Below are 17,257 nucleotides of genomic sequence, written 5' to 3'. Positions count from 1 at the left end.
GTGGTGTATACCTTGCGTCATGTACCTTGCAGTAGGTCATGTTTTGGAATTGGTCAGACTAATGGAACAGCCAATATCAATCCTTTGACTGCATCATTTAAATTCCACTTTCCCTTGGTAGGTCACTAAACGAGGAAATGATTGCATGCAATTACAAACATCCATCTTGACCATGTACTGTTATAATCTCCACCCGGCACAGCCAGAAGAGGACTGGCCACCCCTCAGAGCCTGGTTCCTCTCTAGGTTTCTCTATGGCACTTTGTGACATTGGCTGATGCAAAAAGGGCTTTATAGATACATTTGATTTGATGCAATATTGTGCAAATTATCTCATAAGACAGTTAAATATTTTAACACTCTTTATTTCAAATAAAAATATAAATTTATATCAGAATCTATATAAAGTTGTATAAATCACAGTGTTAATACATTTACAATGATGTGATAACAGCATAGAGAGAGCACCTTCTCTTCGAATAGTTGTTGTGACCAAAAATAATTAAGTGCCATTATCTATAAGTTATGTACAATACAGTAATTTACCGTAACAATCATATATCTCAAGTTCCATAGAGAAACAATCACAACTACTCTGCTATTTTTGAGTGACAAAAATCAGAAGACCAAAACAAAACGGGTCTTGTCAGAAATCACATCAGTCCTCCAGTCAGACTTTCTGAAAGGCTACCGAAACCCCACGGATTCCCGCTGATTCAATGTCTTTGGCAAGTGTGCAGACTTCGAGTTGCCTTGCCGTTGTGCTCCCCTCCCTGTGTTCTGCAGGACAAGCCGTCTCCACAGTCACACCGTTGAAATATCTCCAAACCGTGTGTGCCTTTCCTTTGGTGTTTGGTGCAGACCTGACCATCTTTCAACACTGGCTTGCAGATCTTGGACCAGAAGTGACGGGCGCAGCAAAGTCCCTCTGTGCAATCCGAAGACCTCAGGCAGCGCTTTCCTTCCAGACCTGAACAAATAAGTAAACTACATGAGCATATTGTTGGCTTGGTGTATAACAAGACATATATCACCCGGAGTCCATTCGCCATGGTAAACATCATAACTGATTTGTTTACATACCTTTTGGGGTTTGTGAAAGATCTTGCGTGGGCAACTTGGAGTTCAGTTCCACTGTAGAGTTTTTCTTGTGTGTATTGCTGGGTGGCACTGTGTCCTCCGTTCGGATGTGCTGAACCATGTCAGGATCGCTGGGTAAACACACACCTAGGAAGGTAACAAAAAGTTCAAACATGAGATGATGTGCTTGAAATTACACCAAGTCCTTTCAACAAGTGTGTTGAATTGCTTACATTCAACTGACTACACTTCTCTTCAAAAGTTCAAAGCAGCGAGGAGTGGCTTCAGACACATCTTCTGAGGCTCCATTGAACAGATTTGACGGTGTAATTTAACATGAAAGAGCTGGGACTTGTAGGCTACTCACCATTGCTGCACTGGTTGCCCGGGCAGCACATAGTGTCCCGGATACAGCGCTTCCTGCGCCTCTTGCACGGGAGACATGCGCCTCGGGACACAAAGCATAAACCATGGTCACCGCACTCCTCGTCCGTGGAGCAACTCAAAGACTGAAAGAAGAGAGGTAGATGATTCATGTATGCATTTAACTTTTAGAATAGTATCCAGTTTAAATAATAGGCATATTGCCGATGGTAATATGTTCATTTTAACGGAGGGAATCTATGGTCCATTTTTAAACCTCCAATTTCAACACAGTGTATAGCCTACTTTGATCAATATAAAATAGTAAACTTTTATGACAAATTGATGTTGGGCTTACCTGTATGGTATCAATTGCCATATTTTGGGTCCCGCTGTCAAATGAAAAGTCGTCTGGGCTCGCGCTTATCGGGTGACTCAGACCCGCCACTAAAGGAATGTTCTTGATGGCATTTGAGTTGAGAAGCACGGATCCAGCGCATGCAGAATCAAAGTATCCGACCAGCATGTAAAAGACAGCGGAATAACCGAATGGCAGCATCATTGCCAATGTAGAAATGGTTGTTGTATGTACAAATGGTACCAATTCCAAGATGCAATAGTAGCCTACAACTCGAGGGCAGATAGGTGTACTAGTAGGAGGAGTAAACTACCACTGTAATCCTAGGATTCCTGATGCAAGATTTATACATGCGGAGTTGTTTGCATCCCGCCCCCAGCCATGTGTAACAAAGGGGTGGATGACATTTCAAAGGGCTCAAATCATGATGCATCCCACAGCAAGTACCCATTGGCCGGGAATCCTATTCCAAAACATGTCAAGAATGTTTGTGTACAATGACTGTCACTGACTCGTCACGAGATGACACACCGACACATTTTTCCTCTAATGGACACGTTACCGTTATGCAGCTACAGTCTTTCATTTGACTCATATTTTGTTGCACGTTATCAGCATCTGGTCACATTTATTGATAACACTGGACATTTGCAGCCTATTTTATCCCAGAAAGGTGTCACTGGTTGCACTTAAATCGGTATTTCGAGATGATGAACATAATGGGGGCTACATTGTGTATATTGAGTAGTTTTTCGTTGTAAGCCTACTGTTAATAAATGTTTATACCTTTTTATAACGGAGGTCTATCAGAGGTCATCAAATGCCTCTGCAAATAGTTGCTCTTACTGACCCCAGGCGCCCCGTGGTTTTCTAATGGGTGACCATTAAAGACATTTACTCCCCATTAGCGGCATTTGATCCGTAATTGTAATGGAAGAACTTTGAAATGCACTTGATTTGAAAAAAAAGTGGCGGGGATCAAAGGGGAATATGCAAATCGTGGAGAATGAAAAGTTTACTGAATTACTTATAAATATGGGTTGGTTAGCACCCCGCGATAAAGAATTCACATCAGTCTCTCTTTCACATCGGTTTCTCTGAATTTCTTATGTAGCCTGTAAAACAAGTAGACACAGAAGTAGGCATATTCCCTTCCCCTCAGATAAAGCTGTTGTCAGCATAATTACCCCTACAGCACCTCTCGTGATGATGTAGCCTATTGTGCAAATTCCAACATCGTGGCATGATAATTAAGTTTCAATACATCTGTACAGAGAATTGTAAAAACTGTTGCTTGATATCGGGTTATGAAAGAAAGCCGGTCCAGTTTTTAAATCTAGCCTGCTCTTAAATTAGGAATAGTGGATTAGAAAAATATGTGCAATATCCCAAAACATCCCATTTGAAATAAGTTTAAAAAGGGGAAAATTAACAACATCTTTAAAATACCATAGGGACTTATATCATGATTGAATAAAATACAAACATATATTAAAGTTGCATTTTAAAGTGATTCAAATATTTTTCAAATCTTAACCATAGCCTAAATAACCGAACTAGATAATTGAGTGAAGTATTCAGGAACAAAATACGATTTAACCGTTTCAAAGTGCATGTTTGCCAAATAGCCTAGGCAAAGCCTCTGAAATAAATGGCTTTGATGTTGTTGACAAAGGTTAGTTAGGCTTTAATAGGCCACCACAAGACAAACGTTCAATACACTTCATTTAACGTCAATTGGCAGCATTCATCCCGATTCGTTGGTCTTTAGGCTTTGTTTTAATTGTACATCCAAAGCCTACAGTGGTGTAAAATGAAGCTTGTGTGAAGGCCCCTTTGATGAGGACAGATCAAACAGTCCTGAACCCCCATGTCTTAATCAGACTCCGGCAGCTATGGCGTTTTTACAAACAGTCCGTTTGCTCGGCTTTTAGCGGGTTTTAACAGACTTTTTTCGGTTACTCAGCAAATTAATTTGGTAGGATGCCAGGTCTGTTTTGAAATACCTGGTTGCGGCCTAATCCATTCATGCTACAACAGACCCTCACTAGTTAGCCCATGTCCCTAACGTGTTAAACAAACACACAATCCGTTTGTGTTCGACTTAAATAATAAACGGGCAGAAAATGTACTTTATAGTTTAGTTAGATAAGGTAATCTTTCGCCTGGAGGGTCAGGTGTTCTGAAAGCTCCCCCCTGTGGTCAGAGTGGTTATCAAAGGAAGTAATAACAGTTTATTGAACATGTAATTCTATCAAATAAGCTGCCTTGTAGTTACCGACCCAGTACAAAATACCAGCACAGATCGGGGAGTAAGTAACCAGAGAACAGCTTCACCAAATTAAATGAGGAGCATCATCTTTCATATTGATTGAAAGTTACATTTTATTGTAAGAAAACGGCATATAAATAGATGGACCATAAAAAAAGCAGCAAGCCAAGTAATGACGACCGGTTAAGTTGTTTGATCTTGTCATGCAGCATTAAAACAAATATTGAAGATATCTTTTGGACGCCATCGATTTTAAGGCACTTTCAATAATGCCAAAAGCGATGTAATGATGTTCAGAACTGGGGTGAGCGACTTCAGTAATTCAGTGGATGATGGCGATAACATGAAAAGATCATTCAAGCTTGAGAAAATATGTCGAGATTTAATTTGACAAAACATATCCCAAATATTCAAATTAAATAATAAAAGTATAACCTATTTATACATATATATATATATATATTTTTTTTTAAATCAGCACTAAATATTGATGTACAGAAATATTTACTTCTGGTCCTAAAATAAATAATATGCATTTGTTTTCAAGCGCAATATAAAAGTTAGAAATTGTGGTAATATATGTGAGGCCTGTAGAATAGCAGCCATCTTGCCTTTCATTTAGAAATTCTAATGTTCCAAGGTCCATTTTGATGGGAAATTAATCATGTGAATAGCAGAATAATCTCTGTATGACAGACTGATTGTATTTAGACATGTATCAAAGTCCACTTGCTGCCTCCCTTTAAATTGTCAGTGTATTGACATCATTTACATGGGATACAGCTTTTGTCAAGTTGACATCAAAAGTAGATTTATTTAGCCTTTTAGCTAACCCTTTTCTTAACTTCAACCTAATTCTCCTAACCTGCTATGTTAATTATCCTAACATGCTGAGTAAGTTCTGCTAAACCTACAACGAAAAGTACATTTTGACAAAAGCTGTGTCCCTTCTAGACAAAACCCCTGCTGTGTCCCTCTCTGGTAAGCCTGTTTTTGTACAAGTACCAGTTTGCCCTCTAGTGGTATAATCTGTTCTTTGCTGTTTCCCCACTCAATTGTTGGATCCTTCCTTTGCACTCCCGAAGGTCAATCTCCGAGCCCCCGGGGAAATCGAATTAGCATAATTCAAAAATCCCCATTAAAAAATCTGTCATGTTTAAACTAGAGATATCTGGATTTTTCTTTTTTTGCATCGGATGCGTCTCAATCCACCTCATCTGCTTCATCATGTGGCTTGAGACGCATATGTCGCACTCATCTGCTGAAAGGTCACAGAGCTAGAGCTATGTTTGTCAGACCATGAGACATCCCAAAAATCAGTCTGCTCACAAAATCGTCTGTAGGGTCCGAATGGTTTGGCCTACAAACTATTTTTAACCCCTCTATGGAAATATGAGACTCTCGAGGATGCCCACAGGAATCACAAGACTTGTTTGAAGGTCCCTGGTACCAGTAAAAAATAATAAATAATAATAATGGAAGTACTGTGTTTATGTAGACTGTTTAGTGCCAAAAATATGGGGTTAAATACATGTTTAAAGAATAATTATTGTATGTTTCCAGATCTCTCATATCTCTCAGATATAGGATAGACACTTCAGAACAAACTTCCTTTAGAATTTCTTTTTTTAGGGGGGCTATCTGTTGTTCCTGTAGTGAATCTGTTATTCAATGCGTTTGTAATGGGCTAATAGCAGTAAGGCCAAATAACATGTTTAATCAATGATTCTATATTTTTATATACTGCAAGGGGTCTTAAAATTCTAAATCAAATATCTAAATGATCCTTGGTGTGACCTTCTTAAAACAATTCCATATAGCTTAGTAGAATTTCCGCACTATTAGGTTTAATAATACAGTGAAATTGTGAAAATGACGGTAATGCCCTTTTAGTGTAAGAGCTGTTTGAAAATATCGCCTGAAATTTCAGCCTGTTCTGGTGGGATGGAGTTTTGGCATGCCTGGTGACATCACTAGGTGGTAATTTAGTTAATAGGTTTGTAACTGTCTTATTGGTCTCTCTCCCAATATAAGCTAGTTTTCAGTTTTCAGTTTTCCCCTCCCCACTCAGACCACTCCCAGACAGTCCTAGCTGAAGTTCTTGCTTGAGAATGTGAGCTTTGCTAATTTGCTATTTTTATTATTTTTTACAATTTTAATTTAAAACAACCAGAGTAAGGTACCTAATTGTTACCCAGAAATTTGATATTGATATTGAGATTGTAAAAAACGGCTGCATGTGACCTTTAATAAATAACTAAATGTTAATAAATAGAAAATTCCAATATGTCCTTGCAATTTCTTAACACTGTAGGGCTTTAGAAAAGATTTGAACGGTGAAGGGAAGGCCCAAGTAGTTTTTATCAACCAAACAACTTTGCGCTTATAAAAAGTGTAATTACATGTGTGTAATTGAAAGTGGCGTGTGTGTGTGTTTTTTTCCCAATGGAATACAGTATGCATAATAGACAATATATCATCTTTATGTGTTGTAATCATGTGTAACATCCAAATGTATAATATGATACAAAGGAACTTGTAAAAAATAACATTTTGATTATTGATGACAAGTGTTTAAAAGAGTCAACCCCCCCGTTGGAATTGTGGTCCATAAATGCTACAACAGTGAGCAGGAATCTCTCCCTCTCAGTCCCAACCCACTCAGTATCACAAGTAATCACTGAAAACACTGGTATTGTAAGTGCTAACAGCCACAACAAATACATACACCTAAATATACAAATGTGTGACAAGAATAAATCAAAAACCTCTCCATGAGGGGATCCAGTGGGGGGGGGCACGGTTGACGATGATGGTGAGAGACTTTTGTCGTTCTAAAACATTAGTCCCAATGCCACCTCGGAGGAGAGTGGAGCAACATTGGTGAAGGCATCTTGGTGACCCAAAGCGGTACGACTGCCCCATTCACTGTCACTGTCCGTTCACAGCATCATCACCTGTCTGTCTCTCTGTTCTCTGCTGCCAAACCCTTGAAAGGCATCCCCAGAAAAGTCAATTATGAGGCAGGACTAGGGCGCTACTGGAGAGGCTACTACAACATGGAGGGTGGTGTTAAAAATCTGTATCCCAGCCAGACATGTCATCTGGAGGAGGGTCATCGTTGTCCTCTGGGAAACTGTCAAAGTTGCTTGTGTCAGTTGAGGACGAGACCTGATAGAGAAGAGGAGGGGCTGGATTAATTGCATGTAATGGTTTTAATAAAGGAAGTCATGCTAACACTGGCATGCTCTTCAGATGCATCATTTTAACATGAAACCAACATCTTTTTACTTACTTCAGGGATGATTGGAGGAGTCAGGGTTCCTTTCCTCAACCCTTCCCAGTTAAAGCCTTCAAACCATCTGAGTTTCAAAGAGAGAAACAGATAACTCTGTTTCAAAAAAAATCTTTGCTGTTGTTTTTTTCAGTCTAAAGTGCAATCATGGCCATTAGCCAGGCAGGGTAAAGTACTTAATTGACTTACTTGTGCTTTTGGATATCTTTGACTCCATTTTTCAAGTTTCCAAGTCTTTCCGAAGGATTGTCCCTGCATAGTTTCTTAATCAAATTGGCAGCATTTTTGGTAATCTTCTTTGGAAATTCAATCATGTCAATTCCTCTCAGAATTATATTGTATGTCTTCATTGGATCTGGCCCTGAGAATGGTGGGCTGAAGAAGAAGCAGGAGCATTCATTTAAAACAAATATGTGGTACTTTAACCCTACATCTAGATGTGGGTGGGGTTGCAGGTATGAGAGACAGAGCAGGCATTCCTTCTGATCCCAGTCACTTATTCTATTGGGTATACAATAAAATCTCCTACAGCCATATCCACAAACCTCCTCCCTCACCTTCCAGTCAGGAGTTCGTACATGAGGATTCCCAATGACCAGTAGTCAGCGGAGATGTCATGCCCCTTGTTCAGGATGATCTCAGGTGCCACGTACTCCGGGGTCCCGCAGAAAGTCCATGTCTTTTTCCCAAACCCAATCTTCTTGGCAAAGCCAAAGTCCACCTGTGAAGAGACAGGAGCGCGCCAATGAGATCTCATTGACCGAACACCCTTTCCAGCAGTTGCCGTGGGTCTTGAGCCATATTATGATACTGCAGGGGTGAAGGTGTCCTCAGGTCTCTGTCCACTCACCAGCTTGGCATAGCCTCTGTGATCCAGGATGAGGTTCTCGGGTTTGAGATCTCTGTAGATGATCCCTTTGGAATGCAGGTAAGCGAAGGCCTCCACCACGCAGGCTGTGTAGAACCGCGTGGTGGAGTCTTCAAATGAACCTCTGCAATGTGGAAGACAACATTCAGAATGATGAAGACAGAATGGAAAGCAAGGCAACATGGTGTCATTTGAAAGTGAATTGGTTGAGAGATGCATTTCCCCATACCTGTCCCTAAGTATGGTCCAGAGCTCTCCCCCAAGGCAAGCCTCCATCAACATGTAAAGATACTTGGCATCTTTGAATGTCCTATATAGCCTGAAACGCACATCGAGAACATGTCAACTGTAAATTGCGTCCTTTTCTTGAGGATAACGAAGTAGTCTATCGGAAGAGATATCAGTAGAGGCACCTGGCGGAGATATCTCTACATCTAGCGAGTATCTGACATCTCTACATATACAGTGCCTTCCAAAAGTATGCATACCTTCAGAAAGTATTCATACCCCTTGACTTATTCCATGTTTTTTTGTTACAGCCTGAATACCTTTTTCTACACACAATACCCCATAATTATAAAGTGAACATTTTTGCAAATGTATTGAACATGAAATACAGAAATAGCTCATTTACATAAGTATTCAAACCCCTGAGTAAATACATGTTAGAATCACCTTTGGCAGAGATTACAGCTGTGAGTATTTCTGGGTAAGTCTCTAAGAGCTTCGCACCCCTGGAGTGTACAATATTTACACATGATTCTATTTAACATTCACATCGACGGGGATGTAGTGGAGCGGGTCGAGAGCTTCAAGTTCCCTCTGTGTCCACATCACTAAGGACCTGTCATGGTCCAAACACACCAACACAGTCATGAAGAGGGTATGACAATGCCTCTTCCCCCTCCGGAGGCTGAAAAGATTTGGCATGAGCCCTCAGATCCTCAAAAAGTTCTACAGTTTCACCATTGTAAGCTTGAATGGCTGCATCACCGCTTGGTATGGCAACTACAGAGGCGCTACAGAGGGTAATGCATACGGCCCAGTGCATCACTGGGGGCAAGCTCCCTGCCATCCTAGACCTCTATACCAGGTGGTGTCAGAGAAAGGTCCTACAAATTGTAAAAGACTCCAGCCACCCAAGTCATAGACTGTTCTCTCTGCTTCTGCATGGCCAGCGGTACCGGAGCGCCAAGTCTGGGACCAGAAGGCTCCTGGACAGTTATACCCCAAAGCCATAAGACTGCTGAAGAAAGCTAATGAAATGGTTACCCAGACATTTACATTGAAGCTATTTTTTTGCACTGGCTCCATGTACACTCACTGGACTCTACTCACACATACTACACTGGACTCTACTCACACATACTACACTGGACTCTACTCACACATACTACACTGGACTCTACTCACACATACTACACTGGACTCTACTCACACATACTACACTGGACTCTACTCACACATACTACACTGGACTCTACTCACACATACTACACTGGACTCTACTCACACATACTACACTGGACTCTACTCACACATACTACACTGGACTCTACTCACACATACTACACTGGACTCTACTCACACATACTACACTAGACTCTACTCACACATACTACACTGGACTCTACTCACACATACTACACTGGACTCTACTCACACATACTACACTGGACTCTACTCACACATACTACACTGGACTCTACTCACACATACTACACTGGACTCTACTCACACATACTACACTGGACTCTACTCACACATACTACACTGGACTCTACTCACACATACTACACTGGACTCTACTCACACATACTACACTGGACTCTACTCACACATACTACACTGGACTCTACTCACACATACTACACTGGACTCTACTCACACATACTACACTGGACTCTACTCACACATACTACACTGGACTCTACTCACACATACTACACTGGACTCTACTCACACATACTACACTGGACTCTACTCACACATACTACACTGGACTCTACTCACACATACTACACTGGACTCTACTCACACATACTACACTGGACTCTACTCACACATACTAATAATTTTTTTGTGTTACTATTGCCTTTAGTTTTTCTTATTTGCAAATTTGTATACATTTTTTATACTTTTTAACTCTGTATTGTTGGGAAAGGGCATGTGAGTAAGCATTTCACAGTAAAGTCTACACCTGTTGTATTCAGCACATGACAGCACGTTTTAGGTTATTGTCCTGCGGAAGGTGAATTTGTCTCCCAGGGTCTTGTGGAAAGCAGACTGAAATAAGTTTTCCTCGAGGATCTTGTCTGTGCTTAGCTTTATACTGTTTTATTTTCTTCCCTAAAAAACTTGAATCCCTGCCGACGACAAGCATACCTACAACATCATGCAGTCACCACCATGCGAAAAACCTCCCTGATCTTTGTGGTTGAATCTGTCTTTGAAATACACTCCTCGATTGAGGAACTGTACAGATGTATGTGTGGGGTACAGAGATTATGTTGTCATTCAAAAATCACGTTAAACACTATAATTGCACACACAGTGAGTCCATGCAACTTATTATGTGACTTGTTACCCAAATCTTTTCTCCTGAACATTATTTAGGCTTTCCATAACATACTCAAGGCAATTTGTAAAAAAAATCTAAAAACATAATTCCACTTTGACATGATGTATTATGTGTAGGCAAGTGACACAAAATCTCAATCTAATCTATTTTTAATTCAGGCTGTAACACAAGCAAATGTGGACAAAGTCAAGGGGTGTGAATACTTTCTGAAGGCACTGTATGTAGCTACCTGACGATGAAGTCTGAGTGGGCCTCCTGCATGATCTGCTTCTCGGAGCGGATGTGCTCCTGTTGCCGAGTGTCCACGATGTGCCTCTTCTTCAGGATCTTCATCGCAAAAGTTTTGATCTCATCGCTTTTCAGCTGCACCTGCAGGACACAGACGAAAGACAAAGGATATAGAGCACCTCAAGGTCAACGACCACTAAAAGCGAAGATGTAAACATGTCCTGGCTGTGCAGATCAAGTCGTAGTTGAGCCATTTTTAACACTTGTTCTGGGACCCAGTAATAGCAGATGAGTCATGGGTCTATTCGTAACTCCGGAGGACCTGAAAATAGTTTGACTGGGAGCAGACATTCTTCACATTGCCTATGTCAGGGAGCACCTACATTTCCGGGGTCATTTGATCCCCGGGATGTCTAGCAATGGATTGCACTACAGTGAACACGATGACTGGAGACAGGCGAAAGGCCACTCGTTTCTACTGAGGATGCCGCAAGTGCCGAAAATAGCACAGGGCAGGGGATTCCTCTTTAGGCCGAGCTGCTGGGCTTTTCCTTTGCCGCAACTCTGAGACCCCACTGGTCCGAATTGCTCCATTCTAGCACTCACTTGATCAACCCTCACTTGCTCGGTCTATCTGTTTACATGCTTTTGAGTCTTTTTATGTCTCAGTTTAAGTGTATATTCATTTTTATTGACACAATTCAAATTGTGCATTGCAATATACAGATAGCTGCCAAAATAAAGGAAACACTTTTGAGTAAATGAGGGATACAAATTTTATTGAATGCAGGTGCTTCCACACAGATGTGGTTCCTGAGTTAATTAAGCAATTAACATCCCATCTTGCTTAGGGTCATGCATAAAAATGGCCAGTTGCCCATTATTTTGGATACTATGGCTAGAAGAAGATATCTCAGTGACTTTGTAGAGGGGATTCAAATGAGCATAAGGGGGTGTTCTGGCAGCTCATGGTGGCACAGTGCTTTATGTTGGCGTTTCCTTTATTTTGGCAGTTACCTGTACAATGAGTCAAAAGTGTTTTCTATATTCATTCAACATATAAATCATGTGTGTGTTTTGTGTGTAATTATAAATCAATCAACGTTACAACTAGATATACTTGAAGTCTTGGCCTAGATTTGATGCAGTTAATCTCACAATTCTATTAGGCCTGTACTACAAGCAGACTGAAGTTGGAAAGTTTCAGAGAACTCCTCTGCTATGTAACACTGTGGGTCACATGGCAGGGCTCCATTACCTCTTCTGCCCCTCAGAGTGGAAAGTGACTTCAAATAGCCCAAAGACATTCTTGCTACCTGACCTGAGACCGCTCCGTTACAGGACAAGAAGACCACGGATCCTCCCTGTCCTTCATCTCCCAATTAAGTTCAGCGTCTCTTTGCTCTTTATTCCCTGCCAACGGTTTATAATGAAACAGGACAATGTGTCTCGAGAACTGTCTGGAAATGTAGAGCTCCAAAAACAAGGTGTTCCACGATTCAACGATGTCTGCATCTAATGACCTTCCCTAGAGAATGAAATCGCTCGACTACAGTAATCGTGTACCACCATGGAAAGACTGACGTTGTCATCCATGGGCAACCTTGACTATTCAGTCTACCCAGTTGATACAGTATGCCAAGACATTGGGACTGGGAGTGAAACAGTGTACAAAAGAGAGAAAGACGTTATCAACATATAAGTACATACAGACAAACAGTACATACTTTATTTAAACATCCTACCAGCTCCACACGTCCGAATCCTCCGACCCCCAACGTGTCAATGATGTTGAAGTCCACCAGCTTCAGGTTGCAGAAGAAGGCATTTTCCGCTTCATATCTACATTTTTTGAAGTGGAAAAAGGGAAACTTCTTAGAAGTCTGGATGGAGTAGGAGGTGATAAGTAATGACAATGACGGGGAGGGAGCCGGGAGACTGTTCTGGCGCTCCCTCTCTTTCCGCACTGGGATAGGTAAGATCAACTCACGCATCTTATCCACACCGTGGTCTGACCAAGTAGTGAAAAACAATCAATCAATTGGAGCCCTCTGATAATAGTCAATAATATGGTCAATATAACGGAAGTATGTGCCTTGCAAGACACAGTTGTTGATCTGTTGCCTCACCAACACTTTCTACACAGCATCTGTAAGAGTTCTTTCTCGAAAGTGGAGTTAAGGCGCCATTTCCAGTTCACATTTCGAGGATTCGAATATAGTGTTATCTGGGTGTGGAAGATTGGTGAATTAGCCAGATCTTCAGATTTTGCCTGCGTTGTATCGCAGTCCAAGTACGCTTTCTCAGAGTCCTCTGGGTGTGTTCAGTTCCGAGTCCAGCAATTTACAACCCTCAAGGTAGAAATCCTTACTTTGAAGAAACCACCCAGAGTTTTTGCAAACAAAACAGAAAATAAACAGGCGTTCAGGTAGAGGTAACCTTCTAAAAGTTCAATCCAAGAAAGATCAATCCAACACTGAAACAACTCTGCAGACAGCCAATGAATGAACTTTACAGTACGTCCACTTAGACCACAAGGTGGGGAGAGACTGAAGCCTTGAATCCAGACTGCAGGACAGCGACTAAGGTGGGTGTCCGTGTCAAAACAAAAAGCCAAGTGTACTCGCCTCCAAGTACCAGTGACTACAAATACTGCCTGGCTGATCCCACTGGTATTAATAGCATTTGGACATTGCTTGAGGTTCACCCAGTTAGCATAGCTCTCACACCCCTGCCATACTGCCAAACTGAGCCTCCATCATCTGCAAGGCCTTACACCTCACTTATAAAACTTGGAATGCAGATCACACCTCCATATTAAAGAACCATTATGGACAGGATTTGGTCCCTCACTGAGCTGAAGTGGAGAGTGTCATTTTACTGATTCCCTGTTAACTACAGTCATGAAGGATGGTATTCAATTTAGCAAATTGGTGAATGAGTGAATATAATAATCCTGTATGGTTGTATGGAAAATCTGACAGATAAGCAGGCCTGAAAATATCCTGTGAACAAGGCTATCAGGTTGTTTCCCAGACATCTGAGCTACTGAGTGATCCCCCAGAATCTGTGTTGGGACATGTAACTGAATGTCTGCATCATCTGTCCCATATGCTGAGAATTATCGGCCATCTTCAATGTGAGTTTGAGGTGAACAAAACAGGAAGCACCCATGTCATTTTAGTAGTACGAACTCACAGCACACCCTCTTTATCACAGATCTTACCCCACTGCATCACACTATGCTGGTGGGACGTGAGTCCCCAAAGACGGGGAGAGGGGTGTTGCTACTAGCCACGCCTGTAACAAACTTATTGTTATCCATGGATATAGGTGTCACCTTAATGCTTTCTGGCAGTGCGTAGAAACTGACACCAGCCAATCAGAGAGGACCATTATGGGGGACTGTCAGGGAGCAAAGAACCGCATCGACTAAGCCTTGACTGAGGCCAAAGTCACAAAGTCACATTACCAAACGCACATCAGCTGATCCCCCATCGGACTGAAGTCTGGTGGCCCCACTGTTGAAGTCCTACGTATTAGGACGAACCATAGGTTCAGGGTTTATAGGTCTACTCTCAACTATGACTGTGTAGACGGGTGTAAAGACTTTACTAAACGCCACACAATAATTATAAACTTTTACAAGACCAAAGATCTAGTCAATGTCTATATAAATGCTCAACTCATGTAAATGGTATTTTTTTACAGTTCTAATGTGTCCTATTCGTAATTGTTGAGTGTATAGTCTAGTGTTTTTGTTTTCTGATTCTATAGTAACGGCTTAAACACACATCTCCCCCACCCCTCATTTGTGGCCCTCGGACTTGTCGTGGAGTCCATTTCCAAACCAATCAACTCTCTCGAGGCCTTAAGAGGAAAAAGTTTACGGATGGGGTGTCACATGATGTAATTGGTGAGCTGCTGACAGAAGCTATGCTGAATGATGCCTCCAGTAGACCAGACTGTCAGAGGCCTCAGCGGTGTGGTGATTTTCCACTAGGTCATTCTTCAATCCCATTCGTTTGTCCTAGGGTAGCCCATGACTCTGAGAAGCATTTGGGACGTTTAGGTTAACAGTGACCTTCTCATGAAGCAGGACTGTGAATGTGAAAATCAGATCGAGTTCTAGACACTTAAACCTTATGTATTTTGTTTCACAGCCCATGTGAGGCATTAGTAGCCTACTGACTTATGTCAAGTGACTTTCTTATGTAAGTGTACAAGCCTATACACAACGCCATGTAGCCTACAATGCTTGTAGGCATTGTAGGCTAGAAAAGTACTAGAAAATATGTGTCTTCAAACCACAACATTGCACCGTATGGATAATGGATACTATAGCTACACAATGTCCTGTTATGAGACACACTTATATAAAACATTTGGGTTAAAAAAAAATCCTTACCATCCAATCAAATTTCTCTCGGCTACGCTCCCGGCCCCTCAAAATACCAGAGCTGCTGCTGAAAAGCGTACTCACGGCAAAACAGTCACATTCCTCCAATCTGACATGACTACTTCCAATATCTGCACTATTGCTGCCGTGGCAGCTGTCAAAATATCTGCTAAGTCCCAACCTGGGGCTGGATGAGGCCGCTCACCTCAGGGGTCAATGCACAACTAAGACCGACCCATAGGGGTTTGACCCCCCACCTGTTTCACAATACAGCCACCACAGGGGCAGAGATAACCAAAAAATATCCCGATAGAAGTGGGCTACCAGGTGTTAATGCACAATGCAGCAATTTGACACGATTATGTCCCCTTGACCTGAAGACCTGACAAGTCAAGCCTAGGTCAGTTCAACTTGGTGTTATCCTTGTCTCATTGTGTTTCCTTCATTTAGGCTACCTTGCATCTTATATTTTAATCGTCTATCCTTTGATGCTGTGAACTTCTGATGATCTTAAACTATTTGACTCGAACCATGTACTCGTAATTGTACCTTCAATTTAATTTGCCCAATTTTCTATTAAACTCATATTAAAGCTGCACTATGCGGAAATCGCTCCGCCATTCCCTGATTTGCTAAAGTTCTAATAGTTTTAATGTCAGTTTATGTGACAAAACAAAGCACGAATAGTCTAGACTAGAGACTGTACCATCTAAACCACTGTGAAATATATTTTCCTTAGCAAAAAAGATTGTATTTTCAGCTGTTTGAAGCTGGTGTACAAAACTGAAAGTCAACGACGCAAAAACGAAACTTACGAACGGGAAGCATAGGAATAGCCCACATAGAAGATCTACCGCTTCTTAGACTTGCTTTCAATGAAAAGGACAGATCCATAGCTCATATTTCTATGTGAATTTGGTTGGGTCACCAAAAAGTTACATGTTGCAGCTTTGCCACCATTAAATGACTACTGTACAGCTAATACAGCTCCATATATGTGCAGTTCTGTTGTGATCGTGTAGCCGTAAATGTCATGGCCTTGGGATGCTTCTGGTTCCTGGTTCCATTCTCAGAGCGAAGCACGAGGTCTAACAGTCAAACATAAATGCTTTACTACAGCGCTGACCTGCCATCAATCTCATCTTTGTTCCCTGCCAGTCATATGGCAGTAATGGCAACTGGTGATCTGTGGGAGAGCTCGCTTCCCATAACTCATGTCCACAAGAACCGGGATAACATTCAAGTATGGTTGAACACGGTCAATGTAGGAGTATCTAAAACCTAACATCTCAGACAAATCATGCATTGCACATTTTTTGTCTAATTGTTTTGCAATATAAATTCTGTTGATCCTCCAAAATGGGCCAAATGCTAACTTTTATGCAAAAGTATGAGCGACACATAATATTCAGCCTAATGAGAGGCCATACTATATCCATATAAAGTTGCCTATTCCTTATTTGGAAGTGCAGCATTTACAATATTTGGTTTCCTGTCATTGTTCCAAAGCATAATTAACCTTGTGAATGCACTGGTACTATTCTTGAGCTGTCAAAGAGAAACTGCCTAGGCTAGAACTAAAGGCCAAACACAAAAATAAACTCCTCTTGCCTAAGTGTCTCTTAATATAGTCTTTCAGCAGTCAACAGGTCACAAACCCATTGGATTTACCAAGAACATTACAGATACTTTTTTGAAGACAATTGTACCGCTCTCTTAAAGAATGTAATTATGAAATAAGAAAACATAATGAAAAGTTTAATTAGGCTCATGAAAATCAAGAGACAGTAGGACACATCTCCACAACAAAACA

General features: G+C 41.3%; 2 protein-coding genes across 4 annotated transcripts in view; both read right to left on the bottom strand.

Moving 5' to 3' along the window:
• Window positions 1-557: 557 nt before the first annotated feature.
• Window positions 558-2,153, bottom strand: LOC139375602 (dickkopf-related protein 1-like). Its single transcript, XM_071117392.1, is given in 5 exon segments — window positions 558-970; window positions 1,084-1,227; window positions 1,448-1,589; window positions 1,802-2,075; window positions 2,077-2,153. Coding segments are annotated over 5 exon segments (891 nt in total). The 3' UTR covers window positions 558-716.
• Window positions 2,154-6,540: 4,387 nt separating this feature from the next.
• The window catches only part of LOC139376581 (cGMP-dependent protein kinase 1-like), a 140,063-nt gene continuing 129,346 nt past the window's right edge, over window positions 6,541-17,257 (bottom strand). For 2 of the 3 annotated variants that reach the window (XM_071119333.1, XM_071119335.1), the window contains 8 exons: window positions 12,773-12,887; window positions 11,047-11,186; window positions 8,466-8,555; window positions 8,219-8,360; window positions 7,926-8,089; window positions 7,558-7,743; window positions 7,369-7,435; window positions 6,541-7,244 (listed from right to left, as the gene is read on the bottom strand). In XM_071119333.1, coding sequence (XP_070975434.1) covers window positions 7,146-7,244; window positions 7,369-7,435; window positions 7,558-7,743; window positions 7,926-8,089; window positions 8,219-8,360; window positions 8,466-8,555; window positions 11,047-11,186; window positions 12,773-12,887 — 1,003 coding nt within the window. In that variant the 3' untranslated portion in view covers window positions 6,541-7,145. The remainder of the gene's footprint in view (window positions 7,245-7,368; window positions 7,436-7,557; window positions 7,744-7,925; window positions 8,090-8,218; window positions 8,361-8,465; window positions 8,556-11,046; window positions 11,187-12,772; window positions 12,888-17,257) is intronic. The other variant, XM_071119334.1, reaches the window with a different exon arrangement.

Source organism: Oncorhynchus clarkii, chromosome 20 (genome assembly GCF_045791955.1).
Source record: "Oncorhynchus clarkii lewisi isolate Uvic-CL-2024 chromosome 20, UVic_Ocla_1.0, whole genome shotgun sequence".
NCBI classification, from domain to species: domain Eukaryota; kingdom Metazoa; phylum Chordata; class Actinopteri; order Salmoniformes; family Salmonidae; genus Oncorhynchus; species Oncorhynchus clarkii.
The sequence above is the reverse complement of the archived record's forward strand: the minus strand, read 5'-3'. Positions and strand labels throughout refer to the sequence as shown.